The 20,483-nt window shown below is 39.0% G+C and overlaps 1 protein-coding gene across 3 annotated transcripts in view; it reads right to left on the bottom strand.

Annotated features, from left to right (window-relative positions):
- The window catches only part of TMEM266 (transmembrane protein 266), a 77,469-nt gene that overhangs the window by 30,903 nt on the left and 26,083 nt on the right, over positions 1-20,483 (bottom strand). For all 3 annotated transcript variants that reach the window (XM_032194753.1, XM_032194754.1, XM_032194752.1), the window contains 3 exons: positions 19,199-19,387; positions 8,122-8,276; positions 3,490-3,563 (listed from right to left, as the gene is read on the bottom strand). In XM_032194753.1, the coding sequence (XP_032050644.1) occupies positions 3,490-3,563; positions 8,122-8,276; positions 19,199-19,387 (418 nt within the window). The remainder of the gene's footprint in view (positions 1-3,489; positions 3,564-8,121; positions 8,277-19,198; positions 19,388-20,483) is intronic.

Genomic DNA, 20,483 nt, shown 5'->3' with positions numbered 1-20,483 from the left:
GCATACTCCAAGCCACTTACCAAAGCACTGTGACATTCCCCATCATCCTTTTCTCAGCCAACCAAGACTGAATTTGCCCTCTTGACAGGGTGTAACCCCAGCCTTGCTTTGCTGTTGGTACTGGGGTTTCTCCCCCAGTGTCTTTTTCTTCTCTTCTGTCTTAACATCTGGGTAACATTTGGTGCACAGACAAATTGTAGTGATGTATGTAAAGAGACAAACATATACAGTCATCACCACTAGTAAATCCTCTTCAAAATACTTGGAAAAAAGCAAAAAGAGCTGATGTGCAATTCACTTGAATAAGGCTATTTTAACATTGGAAAGTCACAGACAGTGACAGAAAGAAAATATAAAATTGACGGAGTGTAATAAATTCCTTTAAGGCTTATGGCTATAACAGAAATAGAGAGAGAGATGGAAAATGCTGGGAGTGTAGCTACTTAATTTGGTTGGCAGATGTCCTGCTGGCAGTTGCTAGTTGCTGGCATGTCTGTCCCTTCATTTTAACCAAGCAGAAAGCCAGTGCCTGTTTAACTCCACCACGATGGGACCGAAAGTGCTTGCAGTGTCTTTACAGCACCAGCTTTTAATCAGTCACATTTTTCTAAAACATTCAGATTTTCTGCTCAAAGTTTTCTGGATTTTAGTAAGTCTTTTACAAGTTTCTATTATTTCTTCTCCACATCTGAGCTGAAGCCTCTCTGAAGAATTATGTATCCACCTTTACAACTAATGGGAACAAAACTACAGAAAAACCAATAAACATCCAAGGCTGGGACATGGTGCTTGCTATGGAAACAGCCCTTTGTGAACACTAGCGTCTCTCAGTCCTTGGTTTGGGGAGAAAAGCACCGGCTGAAAGACTAATCAATCCTCAGCAGTTGCCTGTTATATCCAAGCAAACCAATTAAGCCTGCTCAAATCTGGAAACTCATCCTGACATCAACAGTCACAGACTGCAAAGTCTCACTGTAACATACAGTTTTCTCAACAAATAACTCAAAAAGACAGCTGACTCATGGTTTTGAGAATCAGAGGGCAAGAAAGCCTCTGAAGGCGCCAGAAGAGTAAATAAAATAAAGATCAATGAAAAAAAAAAAAAAAAAAGCATTTCCGTGATATGGAGTTTTTACAGTATTTTATAACCCCTTGAAAAATCAACATTTTTGATTTGGATAAGAAAAGATTATACACTGTTTTTTGTGCTGTTGTTCATTAAACCGCCCTGGCACAAGACCATCCCCAGCAATCCCAGTAGCAATGGTACACCTTCCTTCTGTTCCAGGTCTGTGGTCTTTGAAGCATATCCAGATATGCTGCAGATCCACCTCTATTGCTATAACGTGGTCTAGGACTCTGAGCTGCTAAAAATTCACTTAATGAACCATTATCCAAACGTCTAACCTCCTTTGCACTCATTACATGGCTGCCTTGTGGCCTTGGCTTTCATTGATGGAAATTCAACCCATAATCAAATAAGTGGAGGAAGATAAAGAAGATACTTTGAAAGACGGAAAGAGATTTATAAAAAATTAGGACTGCAAGCAGAGAAGGAAAATTAATTTGAAATATCTAATGTAGAAAGGAGGAAAATATCCAAGACAAATGCACAATGAGGATGGTGAGTCAGGCAATCAGCTTTGGCTGTGCTAATCTTTTCTGTTACTGTTTTCCTGCAAAGCATTTCTGACACAGTTCGTCCACTCACGCAGGTACTCTGAGTAGAACCAGAACTATTAATGTTTGCCTTGAGACAGGTGAGAACTGGCCTGTCTGCACTGCCACGAGCAACCTAACAAAAACTGCCTGCATGCGAACCAGACTATGGAAGGGGTACAGGAACAAGACACTTCAAGGAGCTGCTAGGATACAAGGAGCTGCATCAGGTTTTGGGGAAAAAACACAACTCAAGGTTATGCCCAGTAGAAGGAAATCGAGGACCACAGGAGAAGCTGCTATGAAACAAGCTCCAGGCAGCGATGAAGATCAGGTGCGTGTTTGTGCAGCCATGCTGCCAGCAGCAGAGTTACAGGCTGATCCTATTGGAAAGCTCAGGACTACAGGTCCAGGGTGCTAATCCCCACTGGAGCAAAAGAAAGCTTCTCAGAGAGAGGGGCAAGTATTTCTTTACAGGGAATGGACTCCACCTATCAAACCTAAGCATTCAAGTATTAGGATATGCAGTACACAAAGCAGATTCTGCAAAACTGTTGAATGGTTTAGAGATTCTTTTCCAGGCAGTTTACATGTATCCTACAACCCACAATCACTGTCAAAGGATAGGGAGAACAAAAATGAGCTGTATCCATTTGTATAACTGCTGCACCAGGAGACTAGGATGTAAAGCAGTCTTGAGACCCCTGCCTGTTTTCAAGGAATGCTTTCTGAAAGTTCCCACTGGCAGTGGCAACACTAGCTAGAAAGCCCCTGTCATGAGTAGAAATACAAAATGATATATGTAAATAAAGGCATAATAGAACCACAAAAATAATCAGTGATATAGTATGGTGAGCATCGATTCAACACAATGAACTACCAAATAATTTGAAGATATCACAGCTCCCTGTTTGTCTGAATTTCTTTGTAACTTTCACGTCAATGTGAAAGTTACATGTGTCTTCAAAGAGTGAAGTCAATGCGTCTTCATTTTGGACGACAATATTTAATCCTATGAATTAGAAAAAATATCTTAAAATATGTAAGTCCAGGTTGTCTTCCAACATACAAGTTGGTATGATGTAACAAAAACTTTTCTTTTTTTTGGTGACAAGTAACACCTTATGACCTGGAAAAATAACCTTAATGAATACTTTGAGATATTTCAGGTGTAGTCTAAATGTCTTGGTATCAATTACTTCTTTTTGGAATAAAGTTGAAAACTGTAATAGGTAATCCCAATTTTGTCACTCATTATATCACTACTACAGCTTTTTCCAATTTCTGAAAGCACATCCATAGAAATATTTGCAAAGAAATTCACCATTTGTTTCATTCTCTCACTGTGTTTACATGCAGCAACCTAGAGCATCTAAACTGGCTCCATAAATCGAGAGAATTCCATTCTTAAAGCAGACCTTTTTGCAAAATAAATCTGCAGATCTTTCACCTCAAATTAATTATTTATTCCCAGTGACACTGATAAGATTTCTGTGAGAAGAAATGTCTGAAATAGGTCTATCCTGTGTCTGTGGTGATTCAGAGGTGATTATCAATTGTAATTGTTCAATTTTAATTTATAAGGCAGTATCTTCCATGTTCCCTAGCCAATTCTAGGCAACTGACAAACAGCACTACTACAAACAAGATCTTTTAGTTTGCTAAGTGCAGCAGCAATATTTTTTTCCCTTTGTTTTTCTTTTTTTTTTTTTTGTAGTGCACTGCACTACCTTTATTCACAATCTAAACCATGTTAAATGCTTGCTAATTCCAGTGACATCATAAAAATACTTTGCAGTTCTGTGCACGAAGGTCTTTGATTATACATACCTCTGAAAAGAAAACAGACAGGATGACTAGGCTGATCCAGTGAATTACTCCTGCAAACTGTGAAGCACTTGAAACTGCAATTAACACAGTACAATGAGGCATCATTATAGGAGCAGAATGCAACTTATGTTTAGTATCATTAGTACTGCTACAACTTACATGTGGGTCAAGCTTTCTTTCTTAAAGTTCGTAATGGAAGTGCCAGAAAGGGAATGGGATGTAATGGAACACAGAACTCCAGCCCCATCAGCTGCTCACCCTAATTCAGGCCAGCATGTCAGCAGCCACAGCAATATTGCCTTGGATCTTGTACACATCAGATTACCAGTAAGCAATGACGTACACGTTAGGCCTTTGACAATCTGTCACTGCTGCGTGCTCTTGCTCCACACACTGCTTTACAATGAGATGTGTGACTAAATCCCACGTACCTAAAAATTCAGTTAGAATTCTGCAAGGAAGCAATGGTCCATTATTCCCACATCATTCCTTATATGCAGTCTTTGACAATTCAGCTCAGAAGAACAATAATTGTCTGGAACAAGTGATTAAAAACTACTGCTCAAACTGGGCTTTAAAAACCTTTTCACCTAAATAAATAACCAAGCTATGTGGACTTTCACACAGCTGTCCAGATATGGCAGCAAGTTCAGCAACAGAAAGAATGAATGTCATTGTTAATTGTTATGAAGATCAAATCTCAATGTATTATTTTTAGAGTTTGTGAAATAGCAGTGATTCTAACTTGTACAACATAAAAATGTGATTACTTTTGTAGAGTGTATTTCAGGAAATGTGGCTGTCAAAGGGGCAGCTTTGTCTGTAAGTAGGTTGGTATACAAGCACTTGAGAAAGCTACAGCAAATGAAATAAAACTTGGGGTAAGATAACTGGTTAAAAAATACAACTTCTTTTCCACAATCTTTTTCAGAAAGATAGGAAATATTAAAATCACTTCTGTTCAATTCATTTCAAACTCCTCCATGAAACAAAGTCTGTAAAGAGTAAACTAAAGGGGAAACTTAGAGAACGCTGGATACTGCGCACAGACTTTCCATACAGGTCTTCCTCATGCACACTATGATGTAGTTATTTCACTATCAGAGTGGAACAACTGAAAAAAAGTCCTTTCAGGACCTGACTGGAGGAACACTAGCCTGAACTCACTAAAAGCATGAACTGAGAGTGTACCAAAGCCTTGGATGGGCACTCACTGGCATTAAATTGTGCTTTCATTTCATTCAACTTACTTTGCTTGTTTGCTGTAAGACTACCTAAGAAGCTCTATGGTAAGGATTGTCTTTGTGGGATTAAGTGCATGTCTTGAAATGTGGAAGATTTCTCAAGGAAGTTCAACTGAAATTCATTAATGACAAAAAGCAAAAAGCAGAAAGGGTCCAGTATCTGCACTACTGGCAACTCTTACTCTGGAGGTCACACACTATCAAGTTTCGATTAAGGCAATGAATAGAAAAACCTCACTTTACTTCAGGGTATTTGTGAGTCTACCCTCCCTTGAGCAGACTGATGTGTGGTCCTGCAGTTTCAAAGAACTACGGTTTATCAGAAAAGTTGAAGGCAATTGATGACTCTGCACACAGATGCAACTCTGCGGCAGAATTAACCAAGTCCCAAGGAACATGTATGCCATGCATTAAATCAAGCATCTTGTTTTAAAATTAAAACTCATCAAAATGAGAAAGGGCAGGAAAGAATGGAGGAAGAAATCAGGATACAAAGAAAAACATTGCTAGGGGCTGCTGTTGGAGCTCTCAAAACTGAGGCTCCTCTGGGGCTTGATGTGAGAGGGTTTGCTGCAGAGGAACTACTTACAGATGAAACAACAGGGAAAAATATAATATATTTACCTTTCCCATGACACTGTCTTTATAGGGTGGCATAAAGAATAAGAAATGGAAACCATCTGTAAGCTATTTTTCAAACAGTTGTCTATTGACATATAAGGCTCCAGCTGCCCCTTAGTGGACAGAAAAAGATACAGCAGACACGATTCTTGAAAGAAAATCAGTTTCTGATGCTGCACTAATTGGAGGAGAATGCTGGGCCCACTGCCAGACAGTGTGCAATCAAATTGCCAGTAAACAGTAAATGTGAAAAAGTCTCCCAAACCAGAAGGTTTGCTCAAGAGTTGAATCACTAGCCCATACACTGACTGGACATTTGCCTCTTCCATAAAACTGCCCTTCAAGAATGTAATGAAAGGCTGCAAAAAGGGAGAAGGCTTTTCTGCAAGAGGTGCCCATCCCTGCTCTGTGGTGGCTTGGATACCTCACTGGGATTCAGGTTGAGGCAAAACACCTAAGCTAGTCAGCAGCTGCTACTTTTATCTGGAACAGCATTCCATGTTTGTTTTACTTGTACCTTTTTTTTTTTTTTTTTTTTTTTTTTAACCCCTCTACGAGCTGTCATTAAAGCCAAGGAGTTGTGCTTTATTTCACATTTTGCTTGAGAGAAGTGCATGGTGCAACCAAGGGCTGCACTAAAAGTATGAGAGGAAAATGATGCTCTCAAAATGTCACAGTCAAAGAAACCTGACTTCTCATGCAATAGTTTTAAACATACAACCCAAAACCCATTAAAATCCCTCATTAAAAAAAAAAAAAAAAAAAAAAGAGGAGACAGTAATTAATTACCATCTACAATGTGGAACAGCAGTTACTACAAACAAAATTGGCAGTGATGTAACCTAACATATCCTAATGCACTGCTCAATTTCATATAGAATAAGGAATCGTTATAAACTAGAATAGTATGTTTGAAAAATGTAATTATGTCCTAACAGCTTATTAAAAGTTTAACGTAAGTGATGTACATTCCTCGTGACACAACTGCAATACTTCTGTTAGCCCCACCTAGACAACCCTTATCTGATTTAAAACAAAACAGAAAGAGTTCAGCTTAGTGAAGGCAAGAAGCATGATGGGTTATGTATTAGCTAAAATGCCAAGTAGCAGCACAGAGCTACACACTCTCAGGTACTGAGAAAATCCATACAGGGCAGGGGCAGCCTCTGCACAATGAACTCACCTGGCTTCTCCAAGCAACTCTAGGCCAAGCACAAGGTGTAAGCTGGCAAGCTTTTAAGAGTATCACATGCACCCGGTAAAAAGAGGAGAAATGACCCCTAAAATACAGCCTTCTCTAAAGCAAAATGAATGGCTAAGAAAGCAGGTGCTTCCAGAGGAAAGTCTCCAAAACTCTGTTAAAAGTCTGAGATAAATCAACAGAAACAGCTTTTAAACTCTTTGGCTCTGCAGGAAGTGACAACTCTATACATGAACAGAAAGATGTGGTGGCTTAATACAGTTCTTCATTCAATTTTTAAGGACTTACACCCATCATTAGCATTCCTGACTTTTTTAGAAGCTACAGATTTGTCCAAATTTTTGGCTTCCTCATCTAAAATGGTAAGCTGCCAGAGACTCAGAAAATAACAACTGGAGTGGAGTGGCCATGCTCATAACACTGTGTGTAGTACGGACAGACAGGGTTGTAAGAGGACTGGGGGAAAGTTTGGACAATGTTGTGGAAAGGCAGCTTAATCATTGATTTATCTTATAGGCCTAATAAAAAATGTTTGCAGTTAACAATAAAGTCCCTTAAACTAATCTTATTACAACTGTAATACCTAAATTTTTACAGTGAAATCTAATTTCACTAATATCAACACAAAAATCATGAAAATAAAAGGACTTCAACATTCACTTGCTCAGTTCAAAGTTGCCATATAAGACACCAGACTGTGACTCTTTCATGTTGTGTATTCTTGCATTTATAGGATTGTCTGAACCCCATAATTACCATTTCGACATATTTGAGACGGTAGGGCAGGCTGCTTTGTAACAATTAGTGGTGGGAAAAATGTAGCTGGTATTTGTGTTCGTATCAGGTTTGTATTTTAAAAGCAAAAAAAAAAAAAAAGAAAAAAAAAAGAAAGAAGGAAATGAATGGAGGAAAACAGCAGTAAAAGAAAAAAAAAAAGATGAATCGGGAAGCAAAACAACAGCATGAAAAATAGCACTGTGGAACCTGTGTAGAGTGAGTTCAGAGAATTCATATATAGCAAAGCTCCATTGAAGCTATTATTTGACTCACTGTATATTAGCAGAGTAGAATGCCAATCTACATCATTTCTGTTCACAAAATAGAAAACTGTAATTGCAATTCCTACCCACCTCAGTATATTAAGTTAATAATATGATGGCATCAAGTACCCTAGCAAGTTCATCGTATCTATCCACATACATGTGACAAGTAGCAGGGAGATTAACGATACACTGATGACCTTCTTCTTTGCATACAGAATGTGGCTGTCCTGAAGGACAGACCTTTTCACGTACTAATGACATATGTGCAGATATCTGCATGTACACTCTGCTTGTATCCTCTGAAAATGTGTCCTATACTGAATTTGGTCAGCAAAATAGGGGAGGGGCTGACTTCACTATACCAGGGTTCCACAAACACAGTTCTCTCCTAGCCTACTAATCATTTACATGGTAGGAAAAAAAAATCCCCACCAACTTCCCCACCCTTTAAAAACCTCCCAGCAAGTTAAGCCTTTATTTCATTAAAATTAAAAAAAAAATTAATAATAATCCTCCTACTCACACTGGAGAAGCTTTATATCTATTAGGAGTTCCAGAGTCAGAAGAATCACCACCAACACTACACAGGCTACCAGGAAACTGTTGAGACTTGCACTGAGCAAAAATACCTGCCACACAGCTGCTCGTCTCCCACAGCACGGTTTTAGCCAGTTAGATCTAAGGAAAGAAAATTAAGAGGAAAAAAAAAAAAAAAAAAAAAAAAAAAGAAACAGGAAAAAAAGGAAAAGAAAGGAAAAGAAAAGAAGAAGAAGTGAAAAAGAAAGAGCGCTAATGAGCAGTGGACTCAAAATGACAACTTCTGCTGTTATGGATACACTCATCAATATTGTATATAGACTTTGCTAAATGCACTTTTGTTTGTTTATTTACTAAGGTTGGGCTATTTTCCAAATTGGTACACTGATAAATCCTGGTTACATCTGTCAACTGCACCATCTGATTTAATAAGCATGGCTAATCACATCTGTAATGGCCAACACTTCACGCTGGGGATCACGTCTCAACTTCAATGAGGTTCTCCAACCCTCCTGAGCATATCAGTGCTCAAGAGCCTTCCAAGGCACTGAGTAATGCAACCTTAATTATCATACATGCTTCTCTTCCTGCCTCACTATTTTTCATGCACTTTTATATTGACATACATGCTGCAATCATTTACCTGTGGCTATCAAGACATAGCAGGACTCTGCTATTTGGTTAGAGGGTAATAAAGCTTCATAAGAGCTTTCTGGGCATTGAATTTTATTGTCTTGCGTCTTTATCCCTGTTCTAGTATGAGAACCAGCTTAGATCTGTAGCAAAAACTATGATAGTTGGTTTTAGTACCAGTTAATAACCACTGCCCAATTAAGAGTGCAGATCATTCACTGCAATTCCCAACTGCTAGAACCATTTAACCTTTGCAGAAATCTTCTCTCATTCCTGGTTCGCACTTCCCTTAGTTGCTGGCAGTATATCCCCATGGGATACAGCAAGGCTGTCAGAACTTAGGAATCAGCAGCTTCAACCAAAACCAGTAGCTGAATTTCACAAGAAAACCTGCATGTTCTAGAGAGAGAAACTGCAACAATTCCTGCTGACTACAGCTGTGAGGATGAGAGCTCTGGAAGGAAGCTGATAAAACAATAAATGTCATACCAGTGTTGTGCTAATGCAGAGCCACATTTTTCAAAGTGGTTGTTAAAAAAAAATAAAAATAAAAAATCTGCTTTTTCTTTTGAAAACACTTGTATTAGGAATCATAGAAATTCAGAAACATATTAGTAATCATATGAGGTCCAAAACATAAAGCCCATCCTGCTGCCTTTTTTTCCTCCTATAATTCTCCCATAGCTTAACTTTGATATGGTATTTATCATATCATTTCTCATCGCAGTGTTTTGTAATGTTCTTGCACTGGCCCAGCTCTGGAAGTTCTGACACTAATTTCAAAGCCCTGTAAACACGCATTAACTAATAAAGAGCTGGTGTGAATTACTGGCTCAGCTATAATTGCAAGCACGCGAGCTCTAATGAGGTAACCACGCTGTCTGAACTAAAATGTCAATATGCAGAAATCAGTGGCATGCAAGATACCGAGCAATTCCACATAAATAGCTCTAGATACAGCAACTCCTGTTACAAACAAACACTCAGAAAAACATCACAAAACATTCCCTGACATAGCCACACTTAAAAATGGGGGAGAAAGTAGTGATGCTAAACAGTGCTTGGAGACTTGGCACTTTCAAGCAGCTTCTCTGAACTGAGTGTATCAGCTAAATACTTGTACACAGAGCTGCCTGATTACCTACCCTTAAAAGACCTTCTCAATTGACTCTCAAAACCTCCAAGAAGATTTGGCAGGTGTTACTATCTGGAACTTGCCCTTAGTTCAATTGCATTAAGGTTCTAACCTGAAGCAGTACTCAAAGTTGCTTTTCTCTCAAACATTGCCAGAAAAAAAGATAAAACAATCATAAAGAACTAAAAAATACAAGATGCACTAGATTTTAAATATGTATTTTTTAAAATGTAAGGGAAAAATGAAGACTGGAATAAAGCCTTGAAGCAATCTTGATTTTTGAAAGGATTTTATTTGACTCCCCATCAAAACAGGAGAGCCCGTCTGTACTGCAGCTGGTATTTTTGTTGGGTTTTGTTTGTTTGTTTTCTGACATATTTCCAAAAATAACGTGAGGGAATGGCCCTGTTTAATTAGAAAAGTTTTTAGTTCTATTCCCTTCTTACATTTATCTTCTCTTTTCCAAAAAGATCTGTTTTGCCAGCATTTTAACACTGCAGGGTAGTTTTTCCTCTGTCCTATTCTCAGAATGATCAGTAGAGGGCCTAAAAACATTCCTTTAAAAACTCCATGTAGTCAGGATTTGCAAATACACCGAACATACCACTAAGAGTAAATCACCTGTGATTCTCAGCATGCCTTACATGCAGCCATTATAATCTTTGTTCAAGCTCATCGTTACTCCTAGAACTGCTACAGAATGCAGAGTTACTCTTCTGTCTGTGCAACAGCAGTATCCCACCAATTCCAAAAAGCTTCTGAATGAAACTATAAGCTTATGACTGAAAAAGCAACAATTTTAAGAGACCAAGTACAGATCACCTGCATGCTTACACCTACATATCACTCACAAAATATATAATTTGATTTCAAAGATGCAAAAATGTTTGAAAATTAAGCCCTAGAAAACCACCTCCAGTTTCATATTTTAATTCACTACACCAAGGTACATTTATTTAAAGCTTGTCCTGTGAATGGACATTAGCACCTTCGCATCACTGCCTAGCAAACAAGCTCTTCACAGATCTCCTCCAAGTCCTCTAAATCCACTGACACAGACGATTACATCGTGCTCTAAAAAAGGAGCAGTGCATGTTTTTTGTTCCTGGGTCCTGGAAGGATAGCTCATTGCTCCTGTTACTTCTACACAATTGTATAATGGAGTCCTGATCTTGCCTAGTTTTTTTTTTTTTCTTCTTCTTACCTCCTGTAAAGAAGAGATATAAATAATAAAAGGAACTGTGCTCTAGCTAGAAATATATCTTAGATAAACCTAGTGACACACAAACCACACTGGATCCTAGTATAAAGATCTTTTCATCTCCTTTAACTCTTTAGCCTGTCTTACTAGAGTATTTCTTTCTCCTGATGTATAAGGGTTTGTCTAGCCAGAGGATAAGGAATCTGGTATTTGAGGAAAACAAATCCATACCAGAATTAGAGTACGTTTAAATTTACATTCCAAATCCTGGCCATTTCTCCTCTAATACTACGGAGCTATGCTAAGTTTAGAGTTTACATTAGAAATTCAGCCACAAATACATTCCAGAAAAATAAAAGTTAAATTATAAAGCTCATAAATTTATCTAGAGATTATAGAGAAACCATGTGGTTTCTATATTAAAAAACCAACCAAACAAACAAAAAACTGTCTTATTTTGTTCAGAGAACAAATACAGCTTCTGTTAGTGTCCTGACTGTGTTGCCTGTTGATGCCAGGCACTGTATAAGATACACGTAAAATGTCACTTGGGACAACATTACTGCATGACTTCAGTCAGGTTCTTCAGGTATCTCAGCTACTCTGTCTACATAGTAGGAGCATCATTCACCTGTCTTGCAATACCTGGGTGAAGTAAATAAATGCACTAGAATTGGAATATGTCAGTTGATGACTAAAGTTTTGTTACGGGAAATTAAATTTGTAGTGGAATTTTACCAGGGGTAATTCTTTTTAAAGATACTTTCAACACATGGCTTTGTGGAAAACCAATCTGTCACCATCACTGCTAGTTTTCTTAATAAACAGCTTGGAGAAAAGAACATAAGGCAAAACTGGGAAAGGTTTAACACATTTCTTTGGTAAGGAACCACTACAAACAATTTGTTCAAGCTGTTAACAGCTGTCACTGTTTCTATTTTCTGGTCTTGGAAATAAATCCCCCCAAATCTGTATTATACCTTACCCTGCCTTTTTTTTTGGCTCAGCAGCAAGTGTTTGCATCTCACAAGACAGATATGATTAGAAAACAGAAGGATGGATGAGAGCCAAATCACTATCTGTAGGAGCAGAAGGGCCATGGTCAGGAAGTAAGTGAAACACAGAAAGGTTAAATAACAACACAAAATCTGGCTGAGACAAAACAGACAGCAGAGCCTCACAGGAGGCCGCAAATAGCAGCTGGAGGCCTTGAGCAACTCCAGAAAGATTCTTCCAGCCTTCAACCTAAACTCACCCATGGCCAGTTTATACATATCTGTTCTCGTGCCAGTCTTGTACTTTAGGACAGTTAGCTCTTTTCCCTTGCTGGCATTTTGTCTACAGTGCATTTATATACAGCAGTGACATCTCCTCATTTACTTTAGTCAAAGAAGTGCGTGCTTTTTGTAACACAGACACTCAGTTTTTCTGACTGTCCTTGTGAGAATACAGACAAGATGAGTGGTACATAATACTCTGGAATAGGTTTAATTACATGAATGCTTCCCAGCTCTCCCTGAAGTATCTTACTTGATGCTCCTAGGCTCGTTTCTGCCTTCTTCATAGATACATGACACCATTTGCTCACAGGCATCCCATGATTACTCCTCTCATTAGAAAATTGCTTATTAGGCTTTGTTTTATGCTAAAGTTCTTTACTGAAATATTAACAGACTTAAAACCAACCTTTAAGAAGCACAAGAACAGCCACATGAGATCAGAACAGAGGTTTGATATCCTGTCTCCAGCAGAGGCCTGGAGCAGATGTCTCAAGATAAACAAGAACAAGGCAAATAGATATACTTCCTGTTCCAGCTCTCCCAGCATCCAACTATTTTCAGCTGGAGGACTTACTGAGCCAGATGCGGTTTCTAGGCCTCTACTTACTAACCTTCACTGAATTCCTTTTCCACAGACTTGTCCAAACTCTCTCTACGGTCACATAAGCTATTAGAAGCCACAGATCTTTTAACAAGTATTTCCACACATCTACTGCCCCCTAGGTAAAGTACCAACCACATTTTTTGATTTCAAAAGCGCCTTACTCCAGTAAAGTACCCTGGCACTTGGATTGAGGGCGGGGCTGTCACACTTTAAAGTCTGTGTCACCAATTCCACAATCTCAGTCAAACCTCACATCTATCTACTCTTTTCCAGACTGAAGAACCCTAGCTTATGGAGTCATTTCTCCAACAGAAGTTCTACATCTTGGATCACTGTTTTCCTTTAAATCTTTTCCAGTTTTTTTTTTTATCTACCAAGTCCTTTATGACAGGGACCAGAACTACACACTCACGTTCAAGATGTGGGCAAAGCTTGGATTTATAGAGATCCACAATGATGTACTGTTTTACTCTCTACTCCTTTCCTTACAAATTCTAACATTTGGTTTGTTTTTACACTGCTGCTCAGCACTTAGCTCTCCTTCTAGACTAATAGTCCTCTTTTCCACATTTCTCCCTTATCCAATTGCTCATCCATCTTTCAGTTGTTACACCAAGCCACATCCTCTTCAAGTCAGACAATTATTCCCAGTTGTAAACCAGATAAGTCAAATCCACATCACTTCCACTCTCCAAAAGTCTTTTGCAAACAGTGGTCTGTGGGCTAAATCTACTACATTTCTATCCACAAAAAGTACCTAGGAAAAGTAAGTTCTGTTGGGAAAAAAAATAAAAAAAATTAACAACCCTGAAAAGTTTGAAAACCACTAAGCTAGATATATTTCTTTATAATAGGCATTCCTTCTATCAATTGGCATTACTGATGCACGACATTAGGGGAACAGAGTCAAAGGTTTTAGGTACTAGGATAAACACAGTAACAAGCTATTGAAGACAACAACCTTTACAAATATAAATGCTTAAAAGGATCTGTAGTAGAAAAGGAAGTTTCTAAATCACTCAACATCCTTTAACACAGTCCAACATTTCATGCATGCTCTAGTGAAGAGCTGGGCACCTCTCAAACTCTGTAGCACCAAATGCTCACTTTGTGCTGCAGTGCAGGTCTTGATTTTGGACCAGAGCACCTGTGTGCAGCAGCAGTGATACAGTACCACACAGAGGACAAAGCAGCACTACAGCATGTAAAATAAGTTTAAAGAAGCTGCTTTTGTAAATACAAGGAGCTCATTCACTATAGGAAATGGTTCTGCCATCCAAAACCTTTGCACCTTATCTCTAGCTTGGACCTGATTATTCACCACGTATCGATATGGTGTGCTCCAGGGTCTTCATGAGGTGCACAGGACCTTTCAGAAAAGGGACTGTACTTTAAGCATGCTTCCAGATGAAGACAAGAAAAACAGAAAACAAAGGAAACATAGGAACTTAATCCATTTGAGTTCAGTTGGTTAAAACACCTTTAAGCCTTGCAGAAAATATAAGTAAAAACCTTCAAAGAGATCAAAATAAAAACTAAAGTGTGAATATGAAAACCAGAAATAATGGCATACACTGGATGCAATTACAGAAGATAGATCAAAGGAACAGACGTTTTTTTCTCCCAGAATGGGTGAATAGATTCATCAAGGACAGCTTTCTACCAATTTGAAATGATAAGCTTGCAGGAATCTTTCCCGTGTTAACTTTTGAAACTGTGCATCTCTGTGTTCTCTGGTCAGTTTTGGTTTTCCTTCTTTCTTATTTCTCTCTCTATCCCTTCACACATCATTTATTTTCCCAGCTATTCCAACTGTTTCCTTCACTTTCTGGGAAGGAAAAGAAACCTGGGACCGAACAACCCTAAAGCTATCAACAGATCATCATAAACGATTAAATTACAATGGCATGATGTTAATGTCAAGTGAATCATATTAACTGTATCAACTCCAAACCTTTACAGCTGTTGATGTAAAACACCACATTTGAAAGCACCTTCATGTTTCAAAGTTGTTTAGCATACAGAAACTCAGGAGCTGCAACCCAAAACAAATACAATGTAATTGAAAATTGGTGTACCTCCCTCCCCTTGCTTCCCAACCAGAACCCAACACAGATCTTTACTGAGACAGGCTCACTGCCTAACTGCTTATTACTTCACCAACAATACAGTCTATCACACAACTGACTGTAAATTCTTTTATAGTTTATTATGAATGATACCTCCTAACTGGCTATTAAAGAAAATATGGGAAGAAAAGCTAGAGCATACCAAAATCTACATGTAGACAATTTCCAAACTGTTCTCCATTGTTTTTATTGGCCATTGATGCAGAAACAGAGGAAAGTATTTTTTTTGGAGGACAGAACACTTGACAACAAAGAAATTAAGAGTGGCACTTAGAGTTAATAACATTGAAAAAGTTCCTTAGCTTTCTGGGTGATTATGCTCTTTTCACGCAAACTGAGCTCAGTGCAGACATAGACTCTCCATTAAATTCACAGACACAAAGAAAATCTGCTTTTGGTATACATATAGCATCTAATCTGTTGCAGATATGTTAGAAATGAACGGTGGTCTGGGCACCCAAGGCACAGTTTTGGAGTTAATCATGGAGCGCATCACAGAGCAGCAGTATCTAAGGACAGTTAAATGAGTTATCTGCAAGGCAGGTAAGCAGGACTAATGAGTAACAAACATCATTCTCATATCGGTTCTGAGAACCAGGCTACTATTTATTCACAGGGCTCTGCTGCATGGAGGAGACAGACCTTTGTAAACACAAATCATTACAGTCACATAAAATTAAAAGTGTTTTAATTACGGACTGCTGGCATTCATTAGAACACATGCTTTTCCTGAAAAGGCAGAACCACGGTTGCATTAATGTGGGGCACAGCAGCCTCGCTGCAGCTAGGAAGCAAGGCAGATGCAGCAGCGCCCCTACCCCACACTGCAGCGTGCAGAGACCACAGGCACCTCACTGCTACTGACTGAGAGGAGGGCAATGCCAGCCAGAGAAAGGTTTTTTCCTGCCTAATAGTTACACTTTTACTACTTACAGGTGTATTTCAGGGATTGACTTTGTGTCATAAAATCTGCAGTCCTTTCTTTGTTGCTTGGTGCATGGATCATAGTTGTAAACTGAATTTCTGACGGAAATAGCTCAAACTTCCTACATAATTCCTTTGGTAACATTGAGAGATGGAAACTGCCTGCCCTGAGCATTTGATACAATAGAGCAAAGCCACATCAAACTGCACAAAATAAGGCTTTGATTCCAGTATCTTTAAAGCCATGGGATGTCAGTTTACATATGATCTGCCTAATAAAAGACAGATCATAATTTTCTGTTTACTTTTCATTTCTCTTCCCTCCCTCCCCTCCCCCCCATCCCCAGTTTCTTGTGTGAGGGGTAGCTGGTCTGATGCCATTTGAGAGTTTCCAGGCACACAAGGAGAGCTGAGCTATCACCCACCTGCTCCTGCTTGCCAATTAATATTGGGTTTATTGAGAGAAAATCTCTCAGATAAATAAAAGCATCCCATCAACAGACAGATGCAGCTTGTGACAACCACCCAGTATTTCCCAAATCCCTACCATTTTCTTATTGCATCTTCCCAAGAAGGGGGCATGCACCAGACTTTCCTACTGAGAGCCTTGCAATTTGAATAAGTACAGTTTGTCTAGGTTGGCTACAGATCGAGACCAACAGAGCCATACAGAATATATGCAGGTCAGAGAGGCTGGCACCTTCCCTGAAATTCTCAGGGAAAAGTATGTAGCAGGTAACATTTGGAGGTCTGTGATAAAGGCAGACTGCCATGAGACAAAGATGAGGCCAACATCCCCTTTTAGTACTCTCCAGCATTAGCTCTACCTTCCTGTATCTCCACTTGCAACCTGTACAGAAGTGGTGGGCACAGAGCTTCACAGTCATGAATATAGATACTTGCAGAAAATACAAGGACTTAAACATTTTCTGTCACTTCCTGCACTGCCATTCCCACACCATTCTTTCCAAATATGAGGGAGAGGAAGTTGGCAGGTCCTGTACCAGGCTGATCTGACTCACCATAGATCCTTCCTACCCAGGTGGAAGAGAAGTGAGCCAGCCACATCTAACCAGGCCACTAGAATGGAATTAAAGCACTCTTGTAAAACCAGACATATTCCCAAACAAGCCACGAGGTCGTAAGGAGACAGAATTTTACTTTTGCTTAGGGCCTTCTTGAGCTCGACTCTGCTCCTAAATTTCACAGGATCTCAGCTGCAGTCAGCGCTTCTGAAAGAAAGAAGGAGCCTTTCCCACAAGGAAGATGCAGCCCTAGGACTCAGTGGAACTTACTCAGCCAAAATGCACTGAGATATACAAACTAAAGCTCTGAATTTTCTTCACAGAATCCCCTCTACAGCTGGGCAGTCTGGATGGCACCTGCTTATTTCCATTCAGAGCGATAAAGCCACAAAAGAAGTCTGTGTGAAGGAAGGGATCTCTGCTGAGGAAAAGAATGATAAGTCTATTTCCATGCTTAGACTGCAAGGCTGCTCAAAAAGTCACATAGAGAGATCTGTGCACTTTGGCACAGTGAAGAATGGAGTTTCAGATCATAAAAATCTATTAAAATGCATATTTGAACAAAACTAGTATTTACTTAGCACCAAAATATCCTGAGGGTTACACCTGCATACTCAAATTAATTTTCAAGTGCCTCTTTTGCTATGCAGGCTATTTTATGTTACAGTTGTACCGTACTTACATAACCTACTTGAAATGTATTTCCCCTTGTTTGGAGTAACAACTTTCTGGAGATGTCTCACAAAGTCTAATTTGGAAAGAAATTAAAGGCAAGAGTCTTTCCTCTGTACTCCTTCCTGACTACCATACAGAATACCTGCTGAGCAGAGATCAAGCAGGTCTCTTTGCTGATTTCTGAGCACATGTTAAAACACATTCAGCCACCAATAATTGGAGGCTTATTAATGTCTTCATCATGGCTCTGTATGGCTTTCTGTGAAGTGCTTTTAGATGGTTCTTACCGACAGTGGAGTATATATACATCCAGTGTAACACACCGTGCGTAGTAATCACAGAATCAGAGGGGCTAAGCACAAGCACTCACTGAACCTCTGTGCCAACAGACGTTGAACTACACTGTTCACATTCATGTTCCTGACAGCTGTGTTTTCTTTAAGACATCTAGCTATTGCAATTCTACTGCCCTCTTCCCCATGCACACCCAGCAATTTAGTCTATCCCAGCACTTTGCTAACCTTATTCTTCTCTTCCTTGCTGCTATTCAAGCTCTTTACTTCCTGCTCTACACTCCATGGAGATGGAACAGACTTCACTTCCTCACTGAGAAGACCCTTATAATTTCCCCCAAAGTCTCTTCATGTGAAATGCAAACTGTTCCTTCCATCAGTCCTCTAACAGCAGGTTTTCTGCACCTCTCATCATTCTCACTGCCTAGCTCTAGATTCTTTCCAATTGACCCAACACTTTCATGAAAAAATTAGCACAAGAGCCCACCTACAGCCACTTAAAGCCTGAATCAGGCATAAAGACAACTTCTTATGTTCTGCAGAATAACAATGCTACGTAAGCTTACACTGGGTTATGCTTGAGCAAATGTTATGAACTGGTTAAGATCTTTCATTCCAATAAAACTGGAGCAGTTGTTCTACAAAAGCGAGAGTAATATGCTGATACCATCAATGACCATGTTCTCACATAAGCAAACTACACAGTACAAATTATTCTGCGAAAAGTAACGATCTGTTCTGGAATTAGCAGCACTAAGTCACTATCTTTCGGTCAGGAGATGTACAGTGACATAAAAGAATCACAGTAGTTAACCCTTTGTTATCTTGAAAGCCTCCTGAAACCCCTCAAATGAAGACCTTTCACCAGGCCGTTCTGCTTGTCTGATAAGGCTTAGTCTACTTTCCTCTGTCTGACAGAAAGTTTCCAGACTGTGGTCGAGTAGCTGCTATGAATTATGTAATTTCAAAGAGCCCCAAACCAGCATTGATCAGTTATATTCAGAAAAGTCATTTCCATTCTGAGACAGTGGTTTTAAAATGAGTTTAAGGACAACTGGCTGGCTGTTCTTCTCCAGCTGTATATTTTTTAATATATTTTTTTTGCAGGCTGTGAAATTCCTATAACATAACACTAGAACATTAAATTCTGTCCTTTCCACTTACCCTTCTCTTTGGTACTCCTCATCCAAATTTGACAAAAGCTGGGACCCAGCCACAGACAGATCAAGTGCGGCTAATGGGAGATCTCGATAGGCAAAATTCACAAGCTGTACAGGAGCAATGCTTTTGGTCTCTTCTTCCACTTGTTGCGAAATTATCTCAACTTCTGAAACACTGCCTTCTATTGTAGGCCTGAAAATATAATCAGCGATAAAAAACACTTCCTTCTTTACAGATAAGCACACGTATACGTCTACATTATATAAACATATATAAACAAACAAGTAAAAATAAGGTTAAGACAGTAACTTCAGTGAACCCAAAAAAACAGACAACTGAAATGGCCCTTGCAAAGTCACCGAGGGAGGCAACCTTTTCGAGGGGGAAAGACCAGATCTCTCTAAACTTGTCTTCAGTACATCTCACTGAAATCAACAGAACCCTCACAGATAAAAGAGAACATTTCACTCTGCTGAAGCTGCTTCAGAAGTACTAAATAAAAATGAAAGTGTTATAAACATACAAAAATAGAAACAATGTATGAACCCAAATGCAAAATATTTGTGCAAAACAGACAAGAACAACAGAAAGGAGGCATGCGACTAACTTAATTAACAACTCACTGCTTTGTAACTTAAATCAGGGAACAATGAATAGTTCAGCTTATGAATTATGTACATATCAGCTGTTAGTTACTAGATGCAATATGATCCCTCTTTCACTGTCGGTCAGTATAGCCAGATTTTTGATGGCTGGTGACTTGGTTGCGTTCAACCACAAAATATCATTCTGTTACAAGTTATTTCAAAATAATTCTGAAAGCAGAACAAAGATTCAGAACTTATTTATAACAGTTATCTTAAGTAGATATATGAACAGCTTTTAAGTCTGGACATACATTTGTCTACCAGACCACTAACATTAATGCAAACTGCATGCAAGTGTCTAACTGCAGGCATGTCTTCCATGTTTATAAGATAGTACTTACCTAGAAACCCAAACTTGGTCAGCTAGCATACTATCTAGTACATACGAAGGATGACTTCACTTTAGGAGAAACCTTGTATGTCGAGTCCCAGCAGGGACTGATCCTTTGCAGTCCCCAGTGAATGCTACTTGCTCCTTTTGATTCAAAATAGGGTGCAAACATAATCTGCTCTAGCTTTCATCCAGGGAAGTTTGTTAACTTCTCAAGAAATCTCAGGCTAGTTCTCAGAGGTTTTCAACAGCAGGTGTGAAGATACTTTTTCCTTAGGGATATAGTTAAAAAGTGCACAGCACCCAACTT

Source organism: Aythya fuligula, chromosome 11 (assembly GCF_009819795.1).
Source record: "Aythya fuligula isolate bAytFul2 chromosome 11, bAytFul2.pri, whole genome shotgun sequence".
In the NCBI taxonomy this organism is placed as follows: domain Eukaryota; kingdom Metazoa; phylum Chordata; class Aves; order Anseriformes; family Anatidae; genus Aythya; species Aythya fuligula.
Note: the sequence above shows the minus strand (reverse complement) of the source record. Positions and strands in the feature narration are given on the sequence as shown.